Source organism: Rhamphochromis longiceps, linkage group LG18, assembly GCF_057381845.1.
Source record: "Rhamphochromis longiceps isolate RC_006_pf linkage group LG18, R_longiceps_female_GT1.1, whole genome shotgun sequence".
NCBI lineage: Eukaryota > Metazoa > Chordata > Actinopteri > Cichliformes > Cichlidae > Rhamphochromis > Rhamphochromis longiceps.
In genome coordinates, this window is record NC_140574.1 from 23,685,392 (window position 1) to 23,708,051 (window position 22,660).

Consider the following 22,660-nt stretch of genomic DNA (forward strand, 5'->3'; position numbering starts at 1 on the left):
GGCCAATGGTGAACATCATGCTCTAAATGCAAGGGTAAAGGTACTATTATATTATTATAATAGTACCTTTTAATAGTACCATACTAGTACCATTATTGTATCATATACTTAGAGTCTACCTGAACACTCAGACAAAGCTCCATGCAACATAAATCAGTCTGTTTTGCAGAGGGTGTAAGCTGGGCAGGAAACATGTATTTTTTAACTAAACAAGATGGTTCAGATGTAAGAAAAAGCAGTGGCTGCTTACTGCAGAGTCACTGGCCTAATCCATCTTCACCTTAGTGTCCTGCCCTGCCCCCACCCTTTCTCTAACTTTAATGCCCCTTAGGCACCTTAATTCTTCTCACTACTTGAAGGATTTTACACGCAGTATAACACAGCACAATCCACTCTGTACCTTTTACTTCAAGTCAAACAGTTTCATTGCACAACTTCAGCACTTTCTTCAAGGTATCATGTGTTTAAGGTTATTGTGGAAATTACAAATTGTCTCTGGAGCTCTCTACTGGACATAAGAGGATCAGTCCCCAACTACACTAGTCCAAAACCTGGCATAAATGGGGATAAAGCACCCAATGTAATGTGCCATATCTTTCGTACTTTGAGGCCAGCTTGACTGTAATCATTACCAAATTTTCTGATGCAGGAAGAAATTTGCAACCGTTGAATAAAATAAAAAATCTTGCACCAATGACCCCCCACAGTCACCATTACTCAGCCCACATAGAGCTAAAAAAAATACTGTTCAGTGGTGGTTATAAATTACTTACCAGAATAGGACTGTGTTCAGTACACAGATCTTTTAAGCCTTTCTATAGTAAATCAGTGAATATCTAAGCTGATTAGATTGTCATAGTTACAGTATGCCCTGCATAGATCCAGACAGTCACTACCACATTAGTCACATGCCAGCAACAGTCTTGATAATTAAGCATATCAACATGATGTAAGAATAAATTTATATTGTTAGAGAATGAAAAGGCGAGGTCTAAAGATAATACCAGTGATGTCTGTGTTGTATAATGTACTGGTCCTTGTGACTCATCATGGTAACCTATCTTGCTGGGAGGGTTTTATACTGTGACAATGCTTTATTTACTTGAGTAAGAGGGTAAGTAGGAAATTGTGTAAGCATATAACCAGGGTAGTATGACAGTGCAGATCACACTTAAGCAAAACAAAGAATAAAATGTTCGCCTGCTAATTTGTGAATAGCAAAGAAAACACACATTCATATAAAACTGTCAAAGTCATTGGAGAGATGTGTAGATAAATAGCTGAAGTTACAGAAGAAGGTGGGAGAGATAAGAAGCAGGAACTCTAATCGGAAAGAACAAGAGATCGCTTGTAGGCTGAGAACAGGACGCAGTCATTTACACTGAACATTTTTTACTGCAGGAAAGCATCCTACTGGTTGTTGTAATCAGGAAAGAGAAAGTGTGCAATGTCTTAATCTTGTGCAAGAAGTTTTACAAAGCAAGAGAGCTGATAAGAGACATGCAAAGTTTAGGGTTATACATTATGCTTATGTGTGGGACACAACAGAGAGAAGGAGAATGTTATTTATTGAAAGGGATCTTCTCATTAGGACGACTTAGAACGAAAGGACAATGACAAACTAAAGATATAGAAGGAGCGATGCAACGCAAAACGATGCCAGCTGCTGGCAAACACCAGAAAAAGAAGAAGTAGAAGAATAATTCCAGTAGGTGGCAGTCGAGTACAGTCACGGAAGCGCCCGTTGTTGTACCAGTTCCTTTAAGGATGTCCAAGTTTTGTAGTTCCTGTGTTGTTGACCTGTCAGCCTTGTAGTACAGGCTGTCACTGCTGAGAATTTGTCTGTCCTTCTGGTTGATGCGGTATTTTGACAGCGACACAGAAAATACTGGGACGTTGGACGCACAGGATTGTTCATCTTTACCGTTGTCACTTGTGCTAGCGAACTAGCGAGCTAACGGCTAAAGTTAGCTAATAGGCGGCCAACTTTAAAAGGTAGATTGGTAACTAGCAACTGAGGGTGGCTAGCAGCGTTAGCTAGCTTTCTTGCTTTCAGCCAGCTAGCCTGCTGGCACTGCGAGGGTAGGAAGCCGCCCACTCGTGCAAGGCAGCATTCCGAAAAAAAAAAAACAGCGAAAGGTAAGCAAGCAGAAACTTCAAACAGATACCTGACGTTAGCTAATGTTGCGAGCCGGGATTTTTAGCCTAGTGAGGTTGGGAATTTCAGTGAGAGGCGAAAAAGTCGGCACAGCGAATTTTTTTTTACTGCTGTACTTCACAACTATTATCACCAAGCCCTTTGTCAGCTGTTGGTGTCTCTCCTGTCAATAGTTGAGGTTAGATGCCTGTTGCACTCTCTGTGTCAACTTTGCATGTGTTTGCAGCCTTACTGAACAGCATTATAACTTCCCAGGGATACTAGACATTGGGAACATTGTGTTAAATGCTGTGTGGATTTCAAAGTGTGGTCGGAGGACCTTTAGTGAGCCGGGCCGGGCCAGGGCCGAGTAACTTCTGTGTTTAAACCTTACTGTACGAGCGAAGACAGCGTTGGATGTGCACACAGTTACTATTCTTAGATTTGACCCGAATTTGAACAGGTAACTTCCTGTAATCAATGATTAATCATTTGAGTCATTTGTGGAACAGTGCTGCAGTCAGTGTCTCATTTCAGTTTTTGATGTGTTTCTGGAAGATATGCAGGTTTAAGCCTGATAGTTGGCTTAAGAAAGATATCGAAAAGTCTCTTTTAGCTTTGAGAACGTAAAGAGAAATAAAGATGATTCTGTACTAGGCTAGCCAAGTATTTATAAAGCAGTTACAAAAAGAGCAACCACTGACCAAAGTGCTGGACAAAGCAATAAAATACAATTTGAATAAAGTTTAAATAAATAAAAGGCTAGAAGGCTAAACTTATAGGGTTAAGGTAATCACTACAAGTTTAATACATTATATTGTTTTCTTGGATTTGCTGAGAAGCATTGTGTTATTTAATCGTTTTACAGATTTGATCGTGTACCTCATTTGCACAGCACTTATTCACACAGTGTTTGGCACTGGTCCCTTTGTTGCGTTCTTATTATAGCAGTCAGTTTCAGTGACGATGACATGCGCTCTTCATCTAAATCTTCTCTGTCACTGTGTGGGAGCCCTGTAGGACTTCTCAGTCCCAGTGTTCAGCTGGCAGGAGGGGGGCGTTTGTGCAAGTGCCCAGTGTTGGATCAGGTAGCTGTCACCACCAGGAATGTTGAGCTGCCATGTCCTTCACTCATTGTACTGAGTCACAGTTTCATAACTGACACAGCAGCAGATGTCCAGCCGGGGGCTATTATGACCTAATCGCAAGTTAAAAGAAACCTTTTCTTTTGCTTTTCCATTTCTTCTAAATTTATTGTAAAACTTTCAGATAATTAGGTCAGTTGTTAATGCTCTCAAATCTGGATACCAATGTTGAACTTTATTCATATATCACTTTCCAAAAACATAGTTGTGAAGTGCTTTTCATGACACAGCAAAATAGATCACTATTAAAACTTAAAAAGAAAAGTACACACAACTGTAAAAACAAAACAGCGAAAACATGATATGTACTTGAACAGTGTGTGAAATATGACGGGTGAAATAAATATATGCAATAAAGCATCAGGTTTTTTAAGTTTTGGTGTTGTCTGCATGAATTTGTTAGATGAATTTGACATAAAAGTGGTCATAAAGGGAGAACAGATAAAAACTTGTTTAAGACACAACTAGTGTTAAGTAAAAGGATAAATTGGGATTATCCTAAACTATAAACAATGCACATCTACTCTAGTTTAATAATAATATGGAGCTGGATATCTGAGTATGTCTCCTTTAAGGAAGTGCCACGGTTAATCATAAAATCTGAATATCCACTTTAATGATGTGTGGTTTGATGGAATGTGTGGAATGAGGCAGAGCTTCCACCCATAACACTAGCACACTTAGATTATAGACTTGACTTTTTTCCATATTCTGACTGTCGGGGTGGTTGGAACGTCTTTGTTTTGAATGAGTCGTGAAGCTAAATGTCATGTGATGCTAAAGAGTCTCTTTTTTTTGTTACAAGGGCACAGACACACTGCAGACAAGATACAAACACAAGACCTTCCCATATTTGTTCTCTTCTGCATGGTTGATTAATGAACATACACGTATTCGGTTGTCATTTTGGCTATGGATTATTCGTTAATCATTTTTGAAAGCAAGCATTTCTAATGTTTAATAACTTTTATAATGTGAGCTTGTTGGTTTGATAAGAGAAGCCGACCGAAGTCTCATGAGGGGATTATTCATCTTTGCAAGAAGTATTCCTTTATAGCTTCCTCCAAATATCTCAGGCTGTGCCATAAAGTTGTGGAAAGGCATCCAGCAGGCTCTTATGTGTATCACAAAGTCAGCTGAAGTCTATCAGCATAGAGTATAAAAATACGCCTACTTGTGGTGACCTGCTGACACTGGAGAAACGGGGCTGGGTTTAATGTTCCCACATGCGAGGCTAACTTGGTCTCACACGAGGCATCAGATGTAAAGGCTGAATGGGGTTAATGTTCTGTATGTTTAGGAATTAACTATGGTATGTTGGAACAGGTGGTGTTTGCTTGATTTTCACTTGACCTGTATCTCTATGGACGTGAGAATCTGTCATGGTGGTTCATACTGTGTTCTCCCGGTTTCTGGGTCAAAGGTGACTCGGCATATATCACCTGTCATAACACGACAGCTGTATAAATTTACAGTCTGTCCGTGATGTATATTATATTTTGAGTGTGCTTGTGTGCTTTAATTATGTAATACAGTTCCTACCCCCAACATAAAGTGTTACTAATAGGGCTGGGCTATATCATAACGTTCACGGTAATACCGGTGTAATGTTGGGCAACGATAAGAAAATCAAATATCGCGATAGAATATGGGTAAAACGCGCATGCGCAGTGCCTTTGTTTACATACGCACATGGCGGCGATGCAGAATGACAAGGGCGAAAGTGGATCGTTAAATGAAACTGATGAACCAGAATTGGTTTGTAAAAATGCTGCAACTTCAGTGGTGTGGAACTGGTTTGGCTTTCATCCGTCAGATACACAACAAAGCACTATTTTTGGTAGCGCATGCTAGCGGGCCGTCGTTATTACCGTGTTTTTTGGAAAATACAGCACACTCAATCAATCCTTTGATTTTTCTGAAAATCGACAGTGCCCTTTATAATCCCGTGTGCCTTCTGTATGAATTCTGGTTGTGTTTACTGACCTCGAAACGATTTTATGTGTTACACGGCGCTCGAAAATCTGTCAAATGTTTCAGTACGACTTTGCTAAGCTATGAAGGTGCAATGCTCGATGATTGTCGGAGCATTACGGCTACCGTAGTCAGGCGCCTCGCCGAGTGATAAGTACTTTGCTTCAACAATATTATTAACGTATTGTGTGTATAACACTCGTTTTAAGTTTTTTGGATATTATACATGGTTATGCTCAGGATATGTCGGCCAATTTCCACTGGAAATGCCTTTTGGTTAAGCTGTCAGCAAGGAATTTGCATTTGCACTGTTAATTTTTTATATAACTTTAATGCACTTAAAAAAAAGCTGCTTGTTTAAGTGAAAAAACATTGATGGGTTGTTTTTTTTTTTTTGCACTAATAAAGTTAAGGAGTTGTAAAGTATTTTGTCTAGCGTCAATTATCGTCAGTTATATCGTTATTGCAAATTTTCAAATGTATATCGTGATAAATATTTTTGGTCATATCGCCCTGCTCTAGTTACTAATTAACCTAGGACATGGAAAAGAGTTGAATGTGAAGTGTGGGGTGTTTAAATTGCACTTGTCTTAACCTTTGACCCAGATGGAGGCCCAAAGCTCCAGCACACTGCTGCTGTCAAGAAAGAGAAGAAGAGATGGCTCCAATGGGGAGGCCGAGGAGGGTGAACGGTTTGGGAAAATCCCCAGGTGTACTGTGGTGAGTCTTTGTGCTTTAACAGCACCGTATTTGCTGTGCAATCTTTGTGCGTAATGCTGTACAAAGTGCACACCAATGCAAAGAGCCCCAAGCAATAATACTGCAGTGTGAGATATCAGCTGATGTTTGCTGAGGAAATGTTATCCGTTCACCCTTGATGTCCACATCAGTTTATGCTGTAAGAGTCCAGGAAAGAGCAATTACATCATTTTAAAGATATGACGACAGTTTTTCTAGTATTTGTGAGGAAATTCATTTAAATAAAAAACAAAAATGCACAATTCATCCTTTATATCATCTCATTCTCCTCCAATGTCTCTTTCAGGGGCTCAGGCACCCTGTACCCTTTGCAGATGAGCTAGAGCCAGCTGATAGTAAAGCTTACAAAAGAGTCAGCATGGAAGAGGCCAAGAGGGGAACACCACGTGAGTCTGAAAGCTTAAATCTCTCACACTTTGATTGCCTCTCTGGTGCCACAGTCTTAAGTAAATTCACAGATGTGGTCAAAATGAAACCATTTGATTCTCTCTGTCCACCTCCTAATATCTTATCTCATTTGTTCGTCCAGCTGAAAGACCTGTGAGGGTCTATGCAGATGGCATCTTTGATCTTTTCCACTCAGGTCACGCCAGAGCCCTCATGCAGGCTAAATGCCTCTTCCCAAATACACATCTCATTGTTGGAGGTAAGCTTGAGTGTGTGTTGCTGCTCTCAGCTGCTGGATGTTGTTCAACAGCTGGATATTCTTTCAGCGTTTCGTTTTTATGCTCTGTGAGCGTACGTCACATTCTGTTCCCAACTGTCTAATAAAATAAGAACAAACAGTGCGGTGGTGTTTTTAATGGCAATGCAATCAGAGATTGTTACATGATGCTCCTTGAACTTGAGTCACAGTAAATCCCTCAGCTGAAGTGTTTGAGTATTTTCTGTCTCTATGGCTTTCCCTTCTGTTTAAATCAGTTTTTCAAAGCCTCTTTTTTTTGTGGAGAAACTTTAAATTTTCACTTCTTTAAATATTTCCTGTCAGTGTGCAGCGATGACCTGACTCACAAGTACAAGGGCTTCACAGTGATGAACGAGGATGAGCGATATGATGCTATCAGACATTGCCGCTATGTGGATGAAGTAGTGCGAAACGCCCCCTGGACGTTAACGCCGGAGTTTCTTGCAAAACATCGTGTGAGTACATGACACAGAATTAAAAACCACGACTAGAAACTTTCAGTCCCTTCACTCAGAACTTGGAGTTAGCACTATAAAAATGTCTACAGTCTAACTTTTTCCCTACTGTTTTGTTTGTTTTATTTTTGTACAGCTTGTAGATCTGAATCTCCCCTTTGTTTATCTGTGTTGCTTGTAATGACCTCTCCAGATTGACTTCGTGGCCCACGACGACATCCCATACTCCTCAGCGGGCAGTGATGATGTTTACAAGCACATTAAAGAAGCTGGTGAGCAACAGCATAATGGAGATTAGGAATGTGGTATGCAGTCAACAAGGATCAAATTGGATAAGTCCAGAAACTCTTATCGCTACAGCTTTTTCTGCTTTCTTTAGGTATGTTTGCACCCACCCAGCGGACAGAGGGCATCTCCACCTCTGACATCATCACTCGCATAGTCCGCGACTATGATGTATATGTCAGGCGCAACCTGCAGCGAGGGTACACAGCCAAGGAGCTCAACGTCAGCTTCATCAATGTACGAAACTTTGCTTTGCTCTAACCGGACGTTAAACAGACAGTGGATGTGTTCGTTAACCTGTCTCCTTTGTCACGTGCACCCTTAACAGGAGAAGAAGTACCATCTCCAGGAACGCGTGGACAAGGTGAAGAAGAAGGTGCGTGACGTAGAGGAGAAGAGCAAGGAGTTTGTCCAGAAGGTGGAGGAGAAGAGCATCGACCTGATTCAGAAATGGGAAGAGAAGTCCAGGGAGTTTATTGGAAACTTCCTGCAGATGTTTGGCCCTGAGGGAGCCTTGGTGAGGATGCTGGTTTTGTTTGGTCTTTAAACACTATTTAATGAGGAATTTGATTGGAAACATGTGCTTTTTGGCAATGTTAAACGTCTGGGAGACTTTTTCACTTGAAAGAAAGGCTTTATAGCCAGTGATGCACACATCTGCGAGGTGAGAGTATTGTTGGTGTAAATGAACAAAGCATAAACACGGTAGAAATGGTGAAGACTAAAATAACATGACTTTGTGATAGTAGGCTTCAGTCACACAGGACTGTAGACCAGTTACTGACAATGTAGGAACCACCAATGTGAGGGGAAAATGCAACTTTTGCAAGTGTCTGCTGTGCAGCTGCTCACAGTGACGTGGTATTGTTTTGATACAGGGACACAAAATATCAGTATTTTAATAAATAAATGTAAATACTCTCTGAATACTATGAACAATAGGGCACATCTTATGCATCACCAACATCAGTTGCCAACTGGTCGGGATTACACATTTTTCCTTAGCGACTAGAGGTTACCAGGGGATGGTTAAGCCATTGATGTCTTTTATCTTTATTTTAGGTTATTAGCTCAGTCGGTTAATTCCATTGTGCATAATATGTGTGATCTACAAATCGGAACATTTAATTTTGTCCTTCAGTTGTTTGAACTCACAGGCAGGCAAAGATCCAAACTTATTTTCACTTGTCTCGGCCAAGATCTTGCCTGGGACTTTTAAATCTAAGTTTTCAGCTCATAGTTCTGATATCAGGTCGGAGTCCCAAAACACACGTCTTCCCATATGTGACATGATGGTACTGTAGAAATGAAATGCAGTCTTAGTGTTTTTTGATAGTGTCTGGGATTTAAAGCAGAGATATAAACTTGTAACAATGAAAAAAGCCGTCAGCTGGACCATGTGTACTCTGTGTTTTTGTTACCACTGTATGTAGAAAAGTCACACTGACTTAAAATCACACGGCACAGCACATTATTCCTGCATTCAGCTGATTTGATCACCAGCTCATCTGTTCCCGCCTTTGTCTCGCCTCCACAGAAACACATGCTGAAGGAAGGACGTGGCCGCATGTTGCAGGCCATCAGTCCCAGACAAAGCCCCAGCAGCAGCCCCACCCGCGAGGAGCGCTCTCCCTCTCCCACCTTCCGTCTCCCCTTCTTCTCCAAGACCTCCCCGCCCCCCTCACCTCCCCATCACAGTGGGGCCCGCGGATACCTCATCAGCGAGGACGACGACGACGAAGACGACGAGAACTAGACTTCGTTCGTGCTCTCTGCTGTCAGGTCGCAGTCAGCTCTACTAAACTGGTAGCACTGTCGAGTAGCGTGAATTTCATTGAGCTCCTGCTTTAAATGTCTTTTTGTTTTATGGTTTTACTTTGACCTTTAGGACTTCACTGTCATTAAAACAGCCAGGTTTTTTTTTTTTTTTTAAACGGCCAATTTTATCCTATTTGTTCCTGTGTAAGGATCAGTTAAAATTATGGCTGTAGTCACTTGAGTTCTTTACAGGTAAGTTTCATTTATCTTTCACTTTGTTTGCGTTGGGGTTTTTTTTGTGTTGTTTTTTTAGTCACTCACTGTCACAGATATTTCACGCGGTGCACTCGTTTACCACGGTATTATTAAGGTTAGCATTGTATTGCATTAGGAGTGGGTCCCCCCGCCATGGCTTTGACACCAAATTCGGTGTCGGAAAGGTCAGCCGAGGAATCACGAAGACACTGTTGGGTATCTCGGGCTGCAGGTTGTCAGAGCAGGTCAATTAATTGAAGTTTTACGTGCCCTGGCTCATGCAACGGGGCAATTTATATTCTGCTCATACTAACAAAACAAAGACCTGGCTCTTTTTTTTATTTCTCATTGTTAAAATAACCAGGAAACTCCAGATCCTGTGTGAGCTGAATCTGAGAGTACACTTGTTCTACTAAACAGCAGCGTTTTTCCAATGTGTGTGTGTGTGTGTGTGTGTGTGTGTGTGTGTGTGTGTGCGCGCCTGCCTGCCTGCAATTTGGCCTGTTTTTGTCAGTGTATGCGCATGTTCGTGTGTCAAAGCTCTTAAATTGGCATGTTTGAAACGTGTTCTGTCAATATTTGCCACCTGTTTACAGATCTGGTGTAAGCTACGACTTTAATGCATATAGTAATAAATTTGCTTTTAAATCGTGTCTGCAGACGGGAAATCGGTCTTTGAAAGACTAGTTTGGGACTAGACGCCTTTCAGTGGCGTAAACAGAGGAACAGCAACAGTTTAGATGTTGATGTAGATACTTAAATGCTTATTTTTGTAGATTTTGTTTTTCACCTGTGCTGCTTCATTTTGAGCAGATAATCAACATGAGCAGCGGTGGAAAAAGTAAAATACACAACAGTCTGGTTGCCCATCTTTACAAATAAGTATTCATAAGCACAAAACAGGTTTCTTTGCTGAATAAAGCCTCCTAATGGGAAGCACACTAACACAGCAAATCATTAAAACTTAAGGCTGGGCTTGTGTGCACCACACTTATGTAGCTACCTCCCTCCCTGAACTGATTGTTTCCGAAGACGAGCACAAAGTATGGGCATAAGGTTTCCTTTCTAAACAGAGCCATTGTCCCTGCACTGAAGCAATGTGACTTGCTCAAATATTTAAGTCCAGCATCTGTGTGTGTGTGTTATGTCCTGTATCTTTGGGGATAAATCGTGGTTTCTCTTTTCTTCCCTCCTCCTCTGTAACTGAAACATCACAGGATATCTGAAGATGTAACGCAATACTGTTAAGATGACGCTAATATAAATGTTGACAGATGTCGATTGATATGCTCTAGGCTTGTTGTGGGTGAAATCTTAATTGGAACTTGAGGGAAACAGCTGAACAGGACTTGAGTACTCACCCTGCATTATTCCTTGAGGAAATCCAGCCTAGTCTTTGGTGCTGAGCTAGTTTTGGGAAGCCTCGCTTTGTTTCTTCTGGAAGCTTTTCCATTAAAAAAAAAAATCAGTGAACTTCTCATTAAGAGCAAATCCACCTACAAGGTGTTGGAGGCTCGAGTGGCAAGCCAAGCCAATAATAGCCACTATTAATAAGAGGCATGTAAATGTTTTAACAGGAAGTGTTTTTAATCGTGTTATTTTGCTGTTTGGGGCAATTTTGTTTTATGTCCTGTATGTAGAGAAAGAGCAAGGCAGTAAAAATGTATTAAAATTGTTGGCCAAAGCATTTCTGGATCATGAGCCATCATTTGTCTTTCAGTATTTTCCATGTTAACTGGATTCTTTGGCATTGTATATAACCTGCATTGAAAAACCAAACCTGCTCCTGTTACAAAATCTGCTGTTCCCACAAAGCAGCACATCCTTATTTCAAACAATGAGAAAAGGAAACTGGTACAATAGAATTCAGACAGCCTAAAATAACATCAAATGAAAACAAACAGGTGGGTTTGGTTACAGAGTCAGATTTAATTGGACAGAACGGTCACCAGGGCTACAAACATGAAGAAGCAGACAGGTGCAAAGCAAACGCCAGGGGGAGACCTCACCTCACTGCAAACACGTCTAGGGCCTCGTCTTTGAATCCCAAAGAAAACCAAGTGTGCCAAAGTTAAATTTGGGTGTGAATTTGGGTCACGACTTGCTTATCATGATGATGGTCAAGCTTAAAAACTGTCTGGAATGTTCCCTTATGTTTTAATTTCACTGACTGAATGCCAGGGAAAAAAGTGAGGGAGAAGTAGTGGAAAAATACCAGGGAAATCTATCAAAAAAAACAAAAGGCTTGCACATCATTTCTGCTCTGCCTGCTTTTGAGATCCGAATGAGCACTCCTGAAAACACGGATCACATATCAGTCAATTCATTCAAAAGGGTAGATTCTACTGAGAGACGTTTGTATACAGGAACTACATCAGGATTCATTTTAAACCACAACAGCTACTAATCATCTTAGCAGGGATAACTCGAAGATTTGGGACTTCTAAGTGTTGAGTAGATAGTGGAACAATAACACTGAAACACAACGGGGGGGGGAAGGAGGGGGGGGACCCTTCAAGCCTCTAGTTCGCTCCCCCGGACACTCCCGCATCACTCGTCTTTTTCTTTCAGACACCGGCTGGTTCATGTTTACTCATCACAACGAGATATATACGATACAATGGTTCACATTTTGCATATATCTGTGCATTATAACATATTTACTTTTTTTTTCTTTGACAATGTAAATTTCAATCTTCAACACCTAGTTAGGGAGAGGTGGGAGGGGGTGAGAGAGAAGTGATAAGGGTTGTGGGAGGAAGAGGAAGGAAAAGGAGGGGGGGGAAAAAAAATCTTAACAGGATAGATGGGAGGGGAAGTGGTGAGTTTGCTGCCTGGCAGGGGGGAGGTACAACTTTAGCAGCGGGTTTCATAGATTCCAGAGCGGCCGATGTACCGCACCCATTTGATGACATCATGGTCACTGTAGTTGAGCTTGGACTCAAACACCTTCAAGTAGCGCACCTTCAGGCCGGATGGCGCAAAAGGAACCTGCAGGGACAAAGGAGGAATGTTACAAACGTGCCAAAACATGCAAGGTGTAGGTCGCGGGTTCTTGCAACAGGAAGTGTATTTATGTGGAAATAGTAAGCAGGAAGTGATTTGCATGGAAGATAGTAGGATTTAATCCAAAGTCCATTTTTATGGCTAGCAGCTCTATAATAAGGTCCACTTAGCATTCAGAAAAGTAAGGCTCATGCGCCACTCCAGTGAGCAATCTCACCTCAAAGTTCATAGAGATGGGAGGCCTGGCCCATTTCTTCTTATCGTTGGTTGGCAGAAGCTCAATCTCTGCACTGATCTGAGACTCCTTCATCCCAGCCATCCGTTTGATCCTAAACAAGCACAGAGAGAGATGTGAGACATTGCATTTTCACTCCAAAAAAAAAAAAAAAAAAAAAAAAAAAAGAGGGAAAAAAGGAAAAACAAAGAAAATATATGAGGTTGTTAATCATCAACTTTTCAGAGAACATAAAAGCAAATTTGCTTTTCCCATGTGCAGCAAAGTTGATACTCACTTCCAGACAATGGCGTTCTCACTGGCCTTGTACTTGGCTTTTCCTTTCATACAAATCACCTGCACACCGCTAGTATTGAGGGGTGTTGGGATACGCACCTGAGGAGCGACGATAAAACAATAAATAATTAGAGCAGGTAAACTTTTGACCCATAACTGCACATTTTCTCTGATTTAAGTTCTTAGAATTTAAAACGTATTTTCCTAACATCTTCTGCATTTCTGAGTAAAACGCTACATGTTGAGTGTAACATGAAAAAAAAAAACAGCTGACCTCAATCTTCTGAGCCAGCAGTGATGGTTTGAAGTTGGACTTGATGACCACTTTCACCTCCAGTTTGGTGCGGCCCACCTCCCTGACTAGAGGAATAACTCGGAACGGCAGGATGATGTCCTTTGTAGTGCGATATCTGCAAGAAATAGCATGAGAAGAAACGGTGTAAATTAGTAAAGCAGAAACAAGCCTAGTCAGTATCTTCAGTGTTCATCCATGCCAATTAATGATGCTTTTAATGTCATTAGAGCCAAACAATTTCTCATGGCTTCACAATAAAAAAGAAGCTAAAAAAGAAAGAAAATTTTCATCTACTGACCTCATAAGCTCATACTCTCCATCAGGGGGGATGAAGCTGATGCTACGCTCAGAGTCAAACTTACTGAGGCGCACACACTGGTGGAAGGTGCAGTCATCGATGGCTATGGACTGCTTCCCACTACCAGGAAAGAAAACACATCAGACACCACATGAGATGAAAGAACAGTCCACCTGTTTATTACTAAAAACGTACAGGAAAAACAAAAAAAGGTCCCAGTCTCCAAAAGCTAAAACTACAACTTTCCCTCAATTAAGGTTTATCATATGACTACACAAAGGGACACAACTGCTTAGTACCAAGACATGTGCACCTGGTTGAGGTTAATGTCATTATTCTGCACTTAAAACAAATCAGTCACTGTTAGGTGTTTGGGTAAAGGATTAGATGTCAAGCAGGTAGGTGTGGGTGCAAAAAACAAACAAACAATTCTACCAAAAGAGGGAAAGCAACCACCAGGCAGCACACTCAAAAGTTAAAGACGTGTTTTGTTTGTGTTGACTGTGTGGGGAGCAACAGTGCATGAGATGTACAAATTCTTAATTTGCTAAAGGGCTGAGATGAGACGGGAGCTGGTGTGAGTGTGCGTTGAGGTGGCAGAGGGTGAGGACACTTGTCAGTACAGTACCTTCCTCCCCCTAAATCACTGAGGTACAGCACATAGAAAAGAAAGAGAGGGAAAGAAAGAGATGCATCCAAAGGAAAGAAAAACGAAAAAGAAATTGTAAACCCTGTGTCGTTGCAAGCAAGACAATATTAACACAGACAAGCATAACTTAGGGCTTTTAAAACTTGGACAATGACATTTCCTGTTGTGGTTTTAAAAATAAAATGCATATCACTCACCTCTTCCCTGCATCATCAGAAGCTCCTCCCTTGCCCTGCTTGTCGATGACGATCTTGTCGTTCATGCCAAATTTGCACTCGGGCATTCCACTCAGGTAGCTCTTCATCACGACTCGGCCGGACACGTGAGCACTCAGGACCTGCCCTGTATGGGAATGCTTATGTTAGGCAAAGACATCACATGAAGCTCAAACTGTTTTATTTGTGGGATCTAATGCTGCTCAATATTAAACTCTTACTTAGAAATTTATGTCTCAAGTATGAAAACAAGTAGCAGTGTTATCACAAGTTTAGAATTTATCACTTTCAAAATAAAATACATGCATTTCCAAGACAACAGTAGAACCTCTAAACATGTTTTCTGAGTAATCGTTGTAAACATAAGGACCCATGTTTTGGAAATTTGTAACTGAGACACCCATAATCATCTCAATCATGAGTTGCAACTGTAAACGTTAATACCTACTGCTGCTGGGGAAAAATGTCTGATATGAGACAAGAAGACAAAAACAAAAATCTGCTTTATTGTTTTGAATTTGCATGATTTGAACGAGAAATTTACAGAAAGACAGTGCACACTTTATTTTCATTTTCACTTTTTCTAAAGGCGCCATAAACGCACCTTGTGGTGACATAAGCAGGTTAACGCTTTCCAGTACATCCAGGAAGAGCTCATTGCGGCGATACTTGATGCCCTCGCGACGCCAGCCAATCTGCCCCGTCACCTGGCTGGTGATCTGAGACTGCTCCTCTTTTGTCTGAGAAACAGGGAGGGAAAATGTATCACTACTAACAAAAGTCAAAAGGGGATCATCAGCTCAGATTATCAGCATGGATCAACACATTTTCAGTATGCCGTTACCTGGTGCTGAAGTGTCCAAAGGTTCCAGTTGAGGGAAAACAATGAGACAAAAACAAAACAAACAAACAAAAAGAAGAAAATTATTTACATTTTAAAGCAGTGGTCAGCAAGTTTCATTTTATACATTTTATTTTAGTATCGTGACACTGATTAACCGCTAACCCTCTATTTATTTTTCCTACATGACAAGTGGATATGCACTTTTTCATTTCTAGTGTTTCATATTGTGACACCGACAGTCTGGGAAATGGAGAGTGTACCCTTGTTCTGTCAGAGAGGGAGCATTCATTTATACTGACCTGTCCCTTAATGCCCTGCTGGGTTATGAAGGTCTTCAGCGCCCCAGTCTCTGAGTTCTGGGGGTAGCCAAAGTCCAGGATCTCTGTATGAACAAACACATAGCTTGTTGGGTAAGAAGGGAAAACTAGGACATGTAGGGCCAAACACAACCTGTTGACTCTGCCTTGACTTTAACCTGGACACAAACATAGTGAACAGACTAAAGCAGTGACCTCTTTTCCCAAAAATAAAACTATTTACACTCTACCATAACAGAAAAAAATATGTACATATTTAGAAAATTTAACTGATCTCTCACACGAGCGCTTGTCATCACCTACCATCCAGCAGCTCATAGATGAGCACAAAGTTGTTCTTGATGTTCTCCTCGCTGATCTTGCCGAAGTATGCGGTCATGACGTCACACATTTTGTAAAGGAACTCAAACACCATGGCGGCGTTGACATTTTGCTTGGTGACGGCTGCCAACCAGATGTTGGAGCGCTTCACGTGGAAGAAACTGGTGCGGGCAATATTGGTTACCGGCGATCGAACCTGCTGCCTGGCGTGGATCACGTTCACGCGGAACGCATCCACAGCATTACGCCTAAGATGCAAGGACGAAAGATAGAAAGAGGAGAGGAAGTTGAGATAATTGTTTACAACAGTGTGACATCATGTGAAAGTACTCCTGCAGTTTAACTACAAGTTAAGCTCAGCCCAGACTCATAACAAACAACTTCTTAATACCTCAGGAACATATATATTCATTGAATAGATACCAGTTACCACAAACACATTCAACCAACAGAAAGGGGGCATGTTAAGTTGGTGTTGTTTTGTGTAAAGTGGGATAATTACCATGAAGAGACAACTGAGACATCAACGCAACAATGTCATAATTAACTCAACTTTATAGGAACAAAAAAAAAAAAACCTAACTAAATCACACAGCTAATCTTGCACAATCTGATCTTTGTTTTAATGTCTTTTTATTAAGGCAGAGAGGAAAAAAAGAGCAAAATAATCTGAATTGCATTCTACATTAAGTATACTGTAGCTTATTGCCGAAACTCAACCATGATTAACATGGATTTATAGATGACAGGGCTCTGTATGAGGGATGCAGCAAGTTCTGACAAGAATTTGCAAATCCCACTGTCCCAGGAACATCTTCAGGGCCTTTTCCAGCCACGATCTCCCACCTTTACAAACCCCAAAATAAGTAGATAAGAGAGTATCTCCTAACCAGGCAACATTGCAAATAAGCCTTTCAAACACTGATGTTCTACTTTTCTACTGTACAACAGCATGAAGGTTGTTCGATTCGAGTATATTTGCATATCCCCAAATAAAAAGCTGAACTCTAATGATGCCCAGCGCTGCGGTTAAGAGCTGCCTGTCAAATACAGGCCATGTAAAAATTAATGAATGATAACTAAACGCAATCTTGTCTTGTTGCTGCTGCATATACAAGAAAATGTTTCACTTAAACAACAAAAAACCAAACAAAAAACTCTTAAGGAATGAAGGGTTTGTAAAACGTTCTAAATGCGGAAGGGTTATAAGAAATGCGAGTATGTACTGTGGCATACTGACGCGGCATGTCGGAGAAATTCTAAGTCTGCAATTGTAGAGCTTATTGATGTAGATGCTAAAAAAAAAAGTTTGTTGGCTAATGTTAACTTTGCCTCATGACTTATTTCATGTTTAATAAGCAAAGCTGTGACAGCATGAGTGCAGTGGGTAGCAGGTTTAATCATCATCTGCGTGTTAACACAAATACGTGTGCTCAGAGCAATAGCCTACTATTTGACAAAAACAACCATGTATAGAAACTCCAGTCACTACTCACTTCCATAACCACAGTGTAATGTAATAACTACTGGGGCAAACAGGAACACATGAGAACAATGCGTTTTAGCATGACAGTTGCACTGAACAAACAGAGGGAGTTAGGCCTGTGTTTGGCAGTCTTATTTCTGCTTTCTTATGCATTTGAAGTACATAAATGCCCCATCCACTGTTTGAGGAAATAAAATGGGGAGGACTACTTTTGCAATTCAAATGTAGCGAATTCCAATTACATCAACTGTCAATTCACCCAGATCACAGTGTATTGAACAGCAGCTATTAACTAGACGTTCCACCTTATTAGATCAGCTTCAGATTTAAATCATTCCATCTATTAAAATTTATACACAAAAATCATTGGTAACATCTACAAAAATGCCATTAGATTATTTAAAATGATTTGTTCAATTTATCTGAAGGGAAGAAAAAACAATAATTAGGGCAAAGGATCAGAGGACTATCTAATCATGCTCAGACTACATGCTTAGGCATCAGCAGAACTGACTGTGAGCAAGACTATTCACTGAAGTGGCCAAGTTCTTTGGCTATGACTGATTTGCTGTTATATTTCAGTATATGGCGGTTTATTTACCACTGTAATGGCATGACGGGTGACTCATGCTTGGAGAAAGTATCAGGAGTCTGACTGTGGAGTCAATGGGCATGCACTTTAGGGGATCATGGGGTCATTGATTGGTGGCCATGAGAAGGAGAGGTCATGCTTTAGAGGCTCGAGCATCTCTTACCTATTCCTACAGGGGCCAAGATGAACAGATGGAGGAAAATGGTGATACAGAGGATAGAGAGGAGACACGAATGAAGTAAAAGGACACGAGAGACAAAAATGCACAAGAGACATTTTCGTGCATCATGTAGACAGAGTGAGTAACATGGTGGTATTATGATGCCATCACTATAGCTGCATATGTTGGGAAAAGGTCAACAGTATCATACTGCTCCTTAATCTAGTGCTTTACAACACAACAGCATGGCAAGTGAAAGATTATTTATGCCACTGCATTACCGAATTGTTATTTCAAGAAAACCAAGTTGCATGACAGCTTCAACTAAAAACTCAGTTCATAATGTAGCTGTCAAAACAACAATACTGAGCAAAGCACCATGTCTGGTTTACCCTGCATTCTGCAACAGTGAGGATCACCAATACCAACCGATGCTGATGAGTTCACACATCAAAGATAAAGGACGAAATGTGCAAGCAAGAACATGACATTAGAATTTTCTCCGGCCTTTTTCCCCCCTGTAAGCGTAATACGAAGTCAATACCTTTCCTTATTCACTGCCATTCTGTAGGACACGCAGCGCTGCGTTTCAGAAAGCACAACAAGCAGCTGTGTTTGTGCTACAGCTGACAAGGAAGGAGCAACCATGAAAAATAAAGAAAACTATTACTTTACTGATCCTGCTAAAAACAGCACAGAATGAATATACAGATCCCTGCATGAAGCCAACTCAGACCATTAAGTGGTGTCTGAGTGGCTCAGTTTTTCGAGGCAACAGGTCATAATGAACAGTTCTGCAATGCAGCACACTGCTTGCTATTCAACCCATTTTCTCCCCGACTGTGTTTGTGGTGTCACCATGCCTTCAATAATTAAGATTAAATGTTAAAAAAGGTCAAAAATGTATCTCTTCACCCAAAAACAGGAGATTACGAGTGTATCAGTTCATACACTTATCCCTCTACAGCTTGTCAACCTTCACTGTGTAAATCTACAAGGGCCTGATCTGCCAGTCCTGGAAAAGAGCCTACTTGGACTTCAAAACAGTCAATGAATGTGAATACACAGAATTTAATAGGCAAATTTAGCTATTTTCATTGGTGACTCTTTCTCAGTCTAACTCTGTAGAGCTAAATATGATACTACAAACACTCAGCCAAGTCATACCAGACGTTAAACAGCTCTTAGTACAAAATATATGTCATCCCAGGTGGCCCGGTGTGAGAACTGAGCGTGTATTTGTACACCAAAGTGCTGCATGCTGCCTGATGGATGAAGAGCATCACCCAGGCATTGCTACCGAAATCAAACAGAGTAGGACAGCGAAAACACATTTCAAGCAGACCATCTCCTGCTGTGTTACAAATATACGATCAGGCAACTGTGGCTGCCTGACGTAATTTTACATGTATTATCTAGGGTGTTTAAATTGAGAAGAAGAAGGAGGAGATGTGGCCAAATCTTCTGGCTACCAAGCAGAGCCCTTACATGGCACATTTGAAACCATGTAGGCAACCTGACACCTTCATGGACATTATTACAACGTGGTGAATATACTGTCAAAGGTTTCTCTTTACAACTGGCTTAAAACTGCTGTTTTAAGCCAGGATAAGTTATGGTCGTCCAATTTGCTTTGTAAAGGCTTTCACATAGAAAAAAACTTTTTTCCTGGTATATATGTTCCACCCCTAATATGAGAATCAAACTTACTTTCTGTGATTTTACAGAGAGTAAGTTTGAGGAGGGAGAACATGAACTCACAAATGAGCTATGCAGTAGTAACAGATCTGACCTGATATGCCTAGAGTCACACTTTATGTCTGTATAACAGTTTTCCACAAAATTTGCAAAATACATTTCAAATTGGGACTCCATGTTTGGATTAATTAAGGATTTTTAAGCAATCTACAGCACGAATTTCTTCATGGCTTTTGTTTTCCTAACATGTGCTAGATTTAACTGACCTTATGTATTGTTATAAGCAGCGAACATTTCAGTTCAGCACACATCAGATATTATGCATTCGGTTTAAGACATTTCCTGACCCCAGAGAGTAACCTTCTGTTTGATTGAAGACTTTAAAGTTAAAATATGTGATCACTGACTAGTAAATGAATGTCTACAGGATATTAAGCAATCTTTATGGGGAGGAAAAGAAGGCTTCCTCTCTCTACCTTTCTGCCACATGGTAAGAATTAATAACTTGCGTCTTCAAGGGAGAGTCGACAGTGAATCAATTTGGAAAAGCTTTTCCCTCAGCTGCACTTAACCTTTTTAAAAACAAGGTGTGGTTGGATAAGCTTGAGTGAACCAAATGATTACCACAGACAATATGGAAAAAGAATAACTTTTCCCTCTCAATTATTCTTCTCTGTATTTAGTCACTTATAAACAAAGTCTGTAATAAATATTTTTTTATCCATACATACACATTTGATTATTTAAAAAAAAAAAAAAAAAGTACTACACAGAGGCAGTAACACTACTCTAAATTTAATCCTGGTGCAGGTTTGTATTTGGTCAACAACAGGAAAGACACGTGTGAACTTAGCCAAGAAGAGACATAATCCTCTCTCATCCTGGATCAACTGCAGGCTCTCCACCCACACTGCATCAGGACCTTCTCAGTGATCTGGAGTGTCTCAAAATCTGGGAACATTAGAGCAGGGTTTCTCTCAATTGAACATACCCTATGTCATCTCGGTAAACTCGGGAGATGAGGACCTCCCCCTTGTGGTTGTAGATGAACAGTCCTCCAATCATCGTGGCTGCTCTTCAATCCCAACCTGCCATGGTGAAACCAAAGCCCTCCTGAGAAAAGACAGAAATGAAGACAGGATATGTGGGAAGGAAAAGGAGGAAGAGAAGTAGAGAAGTGAAAGCAGCAAAAAAAAAAAGAAAAAGAAAAAGTGAGGGAGTAAGCAATAGTACAGAGAGGCATTTGTCCCTCACATCCGCTTTTTCTGTCCTTCTCTCTCTCTCTCTCTCTCTCTCTCTCTCTCTCTCTCTCTCTCTCTCTCTCACACACACACACTCTAAAGCCAGATGGATACATCCTGCAGCTGCACCACTGTGGTGACTCATTTTTCCTGTAAGACACGCACACATGCATACATTATTTACTCAGTACAGGCTAAAAACCACTGCAACTACTCTCACCACAGACAGTTCCCCGTTTTCTTCTAAAGTAAATAAGATTATTGACGAGAGATTAGCAGCTACCAATCTGACGCCGGATGCCACCAGACAGCCAGCTAAAAATCTGATGGCCTAACTAAAGTGTCGTCTTACATGTGTTGTCCGAATCGGGTTATATTCTAAAATTAAAACATATCATCAAAAATATTCTAAAGACATTTTTGTCGTTTGGTATTTAATTCTTGCAGAAATGTGCCCTCCTTAAAGAATGAAGATTCTGGAAAACAGAGGATGAAGGACATGCCTGACATTCCTCGAAGATAGAATCCAGACAATTTACACACACAACAGCATTCAGAGGAAAACCACCGCACAGATATAAGCCCGCAAGTGAGAAAATATCTCCTCGTTAAAGCACCGCCGAGTCGTGACAGAATAAACCTCGCACAGAAGCCGAGGGGTTTAATCGCCCATTTATCGGCGAAGTCAAGATGTCTGCTCACTCGGGCCATTTCCTAACGTTCATACATTTTTCATATTTTTCATTTTTTCCCTCGGCCACCGCGCGGTCGGTTAGCTACCATTTTTTTTGTCTTAAATATTATTAAGTGGCTTGACTGTGGTTAGAGGCTTGACCTTCAACTAAGATCGAAGTGATGGAGAATACACCGAGTGAGATATAAGCTAGCTAATTTAGCTCACGATAGCGGGCTAGCTGGCGGTGATATTCAGCGAACCGGAGTCGAGCCGTGCAGAATTTTAAATGGACTTCCGGTCAAAAGAAAACCAGTCAATTTGACGGGACCTTAAAGAGAACCATTAACTATCATCGACAACTTACGAGTTAGCCATGCAAATATACATCACGGGTTATTCAACAATGTTGGGTAATATATAACGTAATAAGAGATATTAACAAGGGGGCCCTTGCTTGCTTTTAATTTGAAGGAAAGACGAGTCCTTTCCGTTATCAGTCTAGTTACTGCTAATGGATTGATGTTAGCTAGCGCCACGGCGGCTAATGTTGCTACGTTAGCATCGCTCACGAATGAAACCGTTTCACCGGCTTTGCGTAAAGGTTTCCGGACTACAGTTACCCTAATTAACGAAAAAACTGCAGTCCTTTCGTCTTTAGTGACCTTACCCTAGTTCTCTCAAGAACGCCACCAGTCTTTTGCCTCTCCGTTCGGCCTCGGATAGCTTATGTCAGGATCCAGTAGGTTCCCAGTTCACACGCCCGCTAATTCCGCTCCTTCCTCCTGGTCCTCTGATAGCTGTCAGCTGACCCGCCGTCCTTACGCACAGCCGTTCCGCCGTGACAGGAAAAGGCGCGGCTGGAAAGATGTGTAAACCGCACCCAGGCCTCGATACGATA

At 41.0% G+C, this 22,660-nt stretch overlaps 2 protein-coding genes across 3 annotated transcripts; one reads left to right on the forward strand and one right to left on the reverse strand.

Moving 5' to 3' along the window:
- The first annotated feature begins 1,779 nt into the window (after window positions 1–1,779).
- pcyt1aa (phosphate cytidylyltransferase 1A, choline a) lies at window positions 1,780–10,997 on the forward strand. Of its 2 annotated transcripts, none has more exons than XM_085389423.1 (9): window positions 1,780–2,139; window positions 5,863–5,976; window positions 6,302–6,401; window positions 6,545–6,661; window positions 7,004–7,155; window positions 7,349–7,427; window positions 7,535–7,677; window positions 7,769–7,957; window positions 8,978–10,997. In XM_085389423.1, exons 2-9 carry the CDS (start codon window positions 5,863–5,865, stop codon window positions 9,194–9,196), a joined length of 1,113 nt encoding a protein of 370 aa, XP_085245549.1. In that variant the 5' UTR covers window positions 1,780–2,139; the 3' UTR covers window positions 9,197–10,997. The 2 variants fall into 2 exon arrangements, with proteins under 2 accessions (XP_085245549.1, XP_085245548.1); XM_085389422.1 differs by lacking the exon at window positions 1,780–2,139 and adding an exon at window positions 4,941–5,040.
- Window positions 10,998–11,362: 365 nt separating this feature from the next.
- Window positions 11,363–22,588, reverse strand: LOC146648309 (AP-2 complex subunit mu-A). Its single transcript, XM_085389424.1, has 12 exons — window positions 22,430–22,588; window positions 20,837–20,958; window positions 15,892–16,157; window positions 15,571–15,653; window positions 15,272–15,277; window positions 15,032–15,167; window positions 14,410–14,554; window positions 13,564–13,683; window positions 13,245–13,380; window positions 12,972–13,069; window positions 12,677–12,788; window positions 11,363–12,444 (listed from the first exon to the last, which is right to left on the reverse strand). Exons 2-12 carry the CDS (start codon window positions 20,908–20,910, stop codon window positions 12,310–12,312), a joined length of 1,311 nt encoding a protein of 436 aa, XP_085245550.1. The 5' UTR covers window positions 20,911–20,958; window positions 22,430–22,588; the 3' UTR covers window positions 11,363–12,309.
- Window positions 22,589–22,660: the final 72 nt, after the last annotated feature.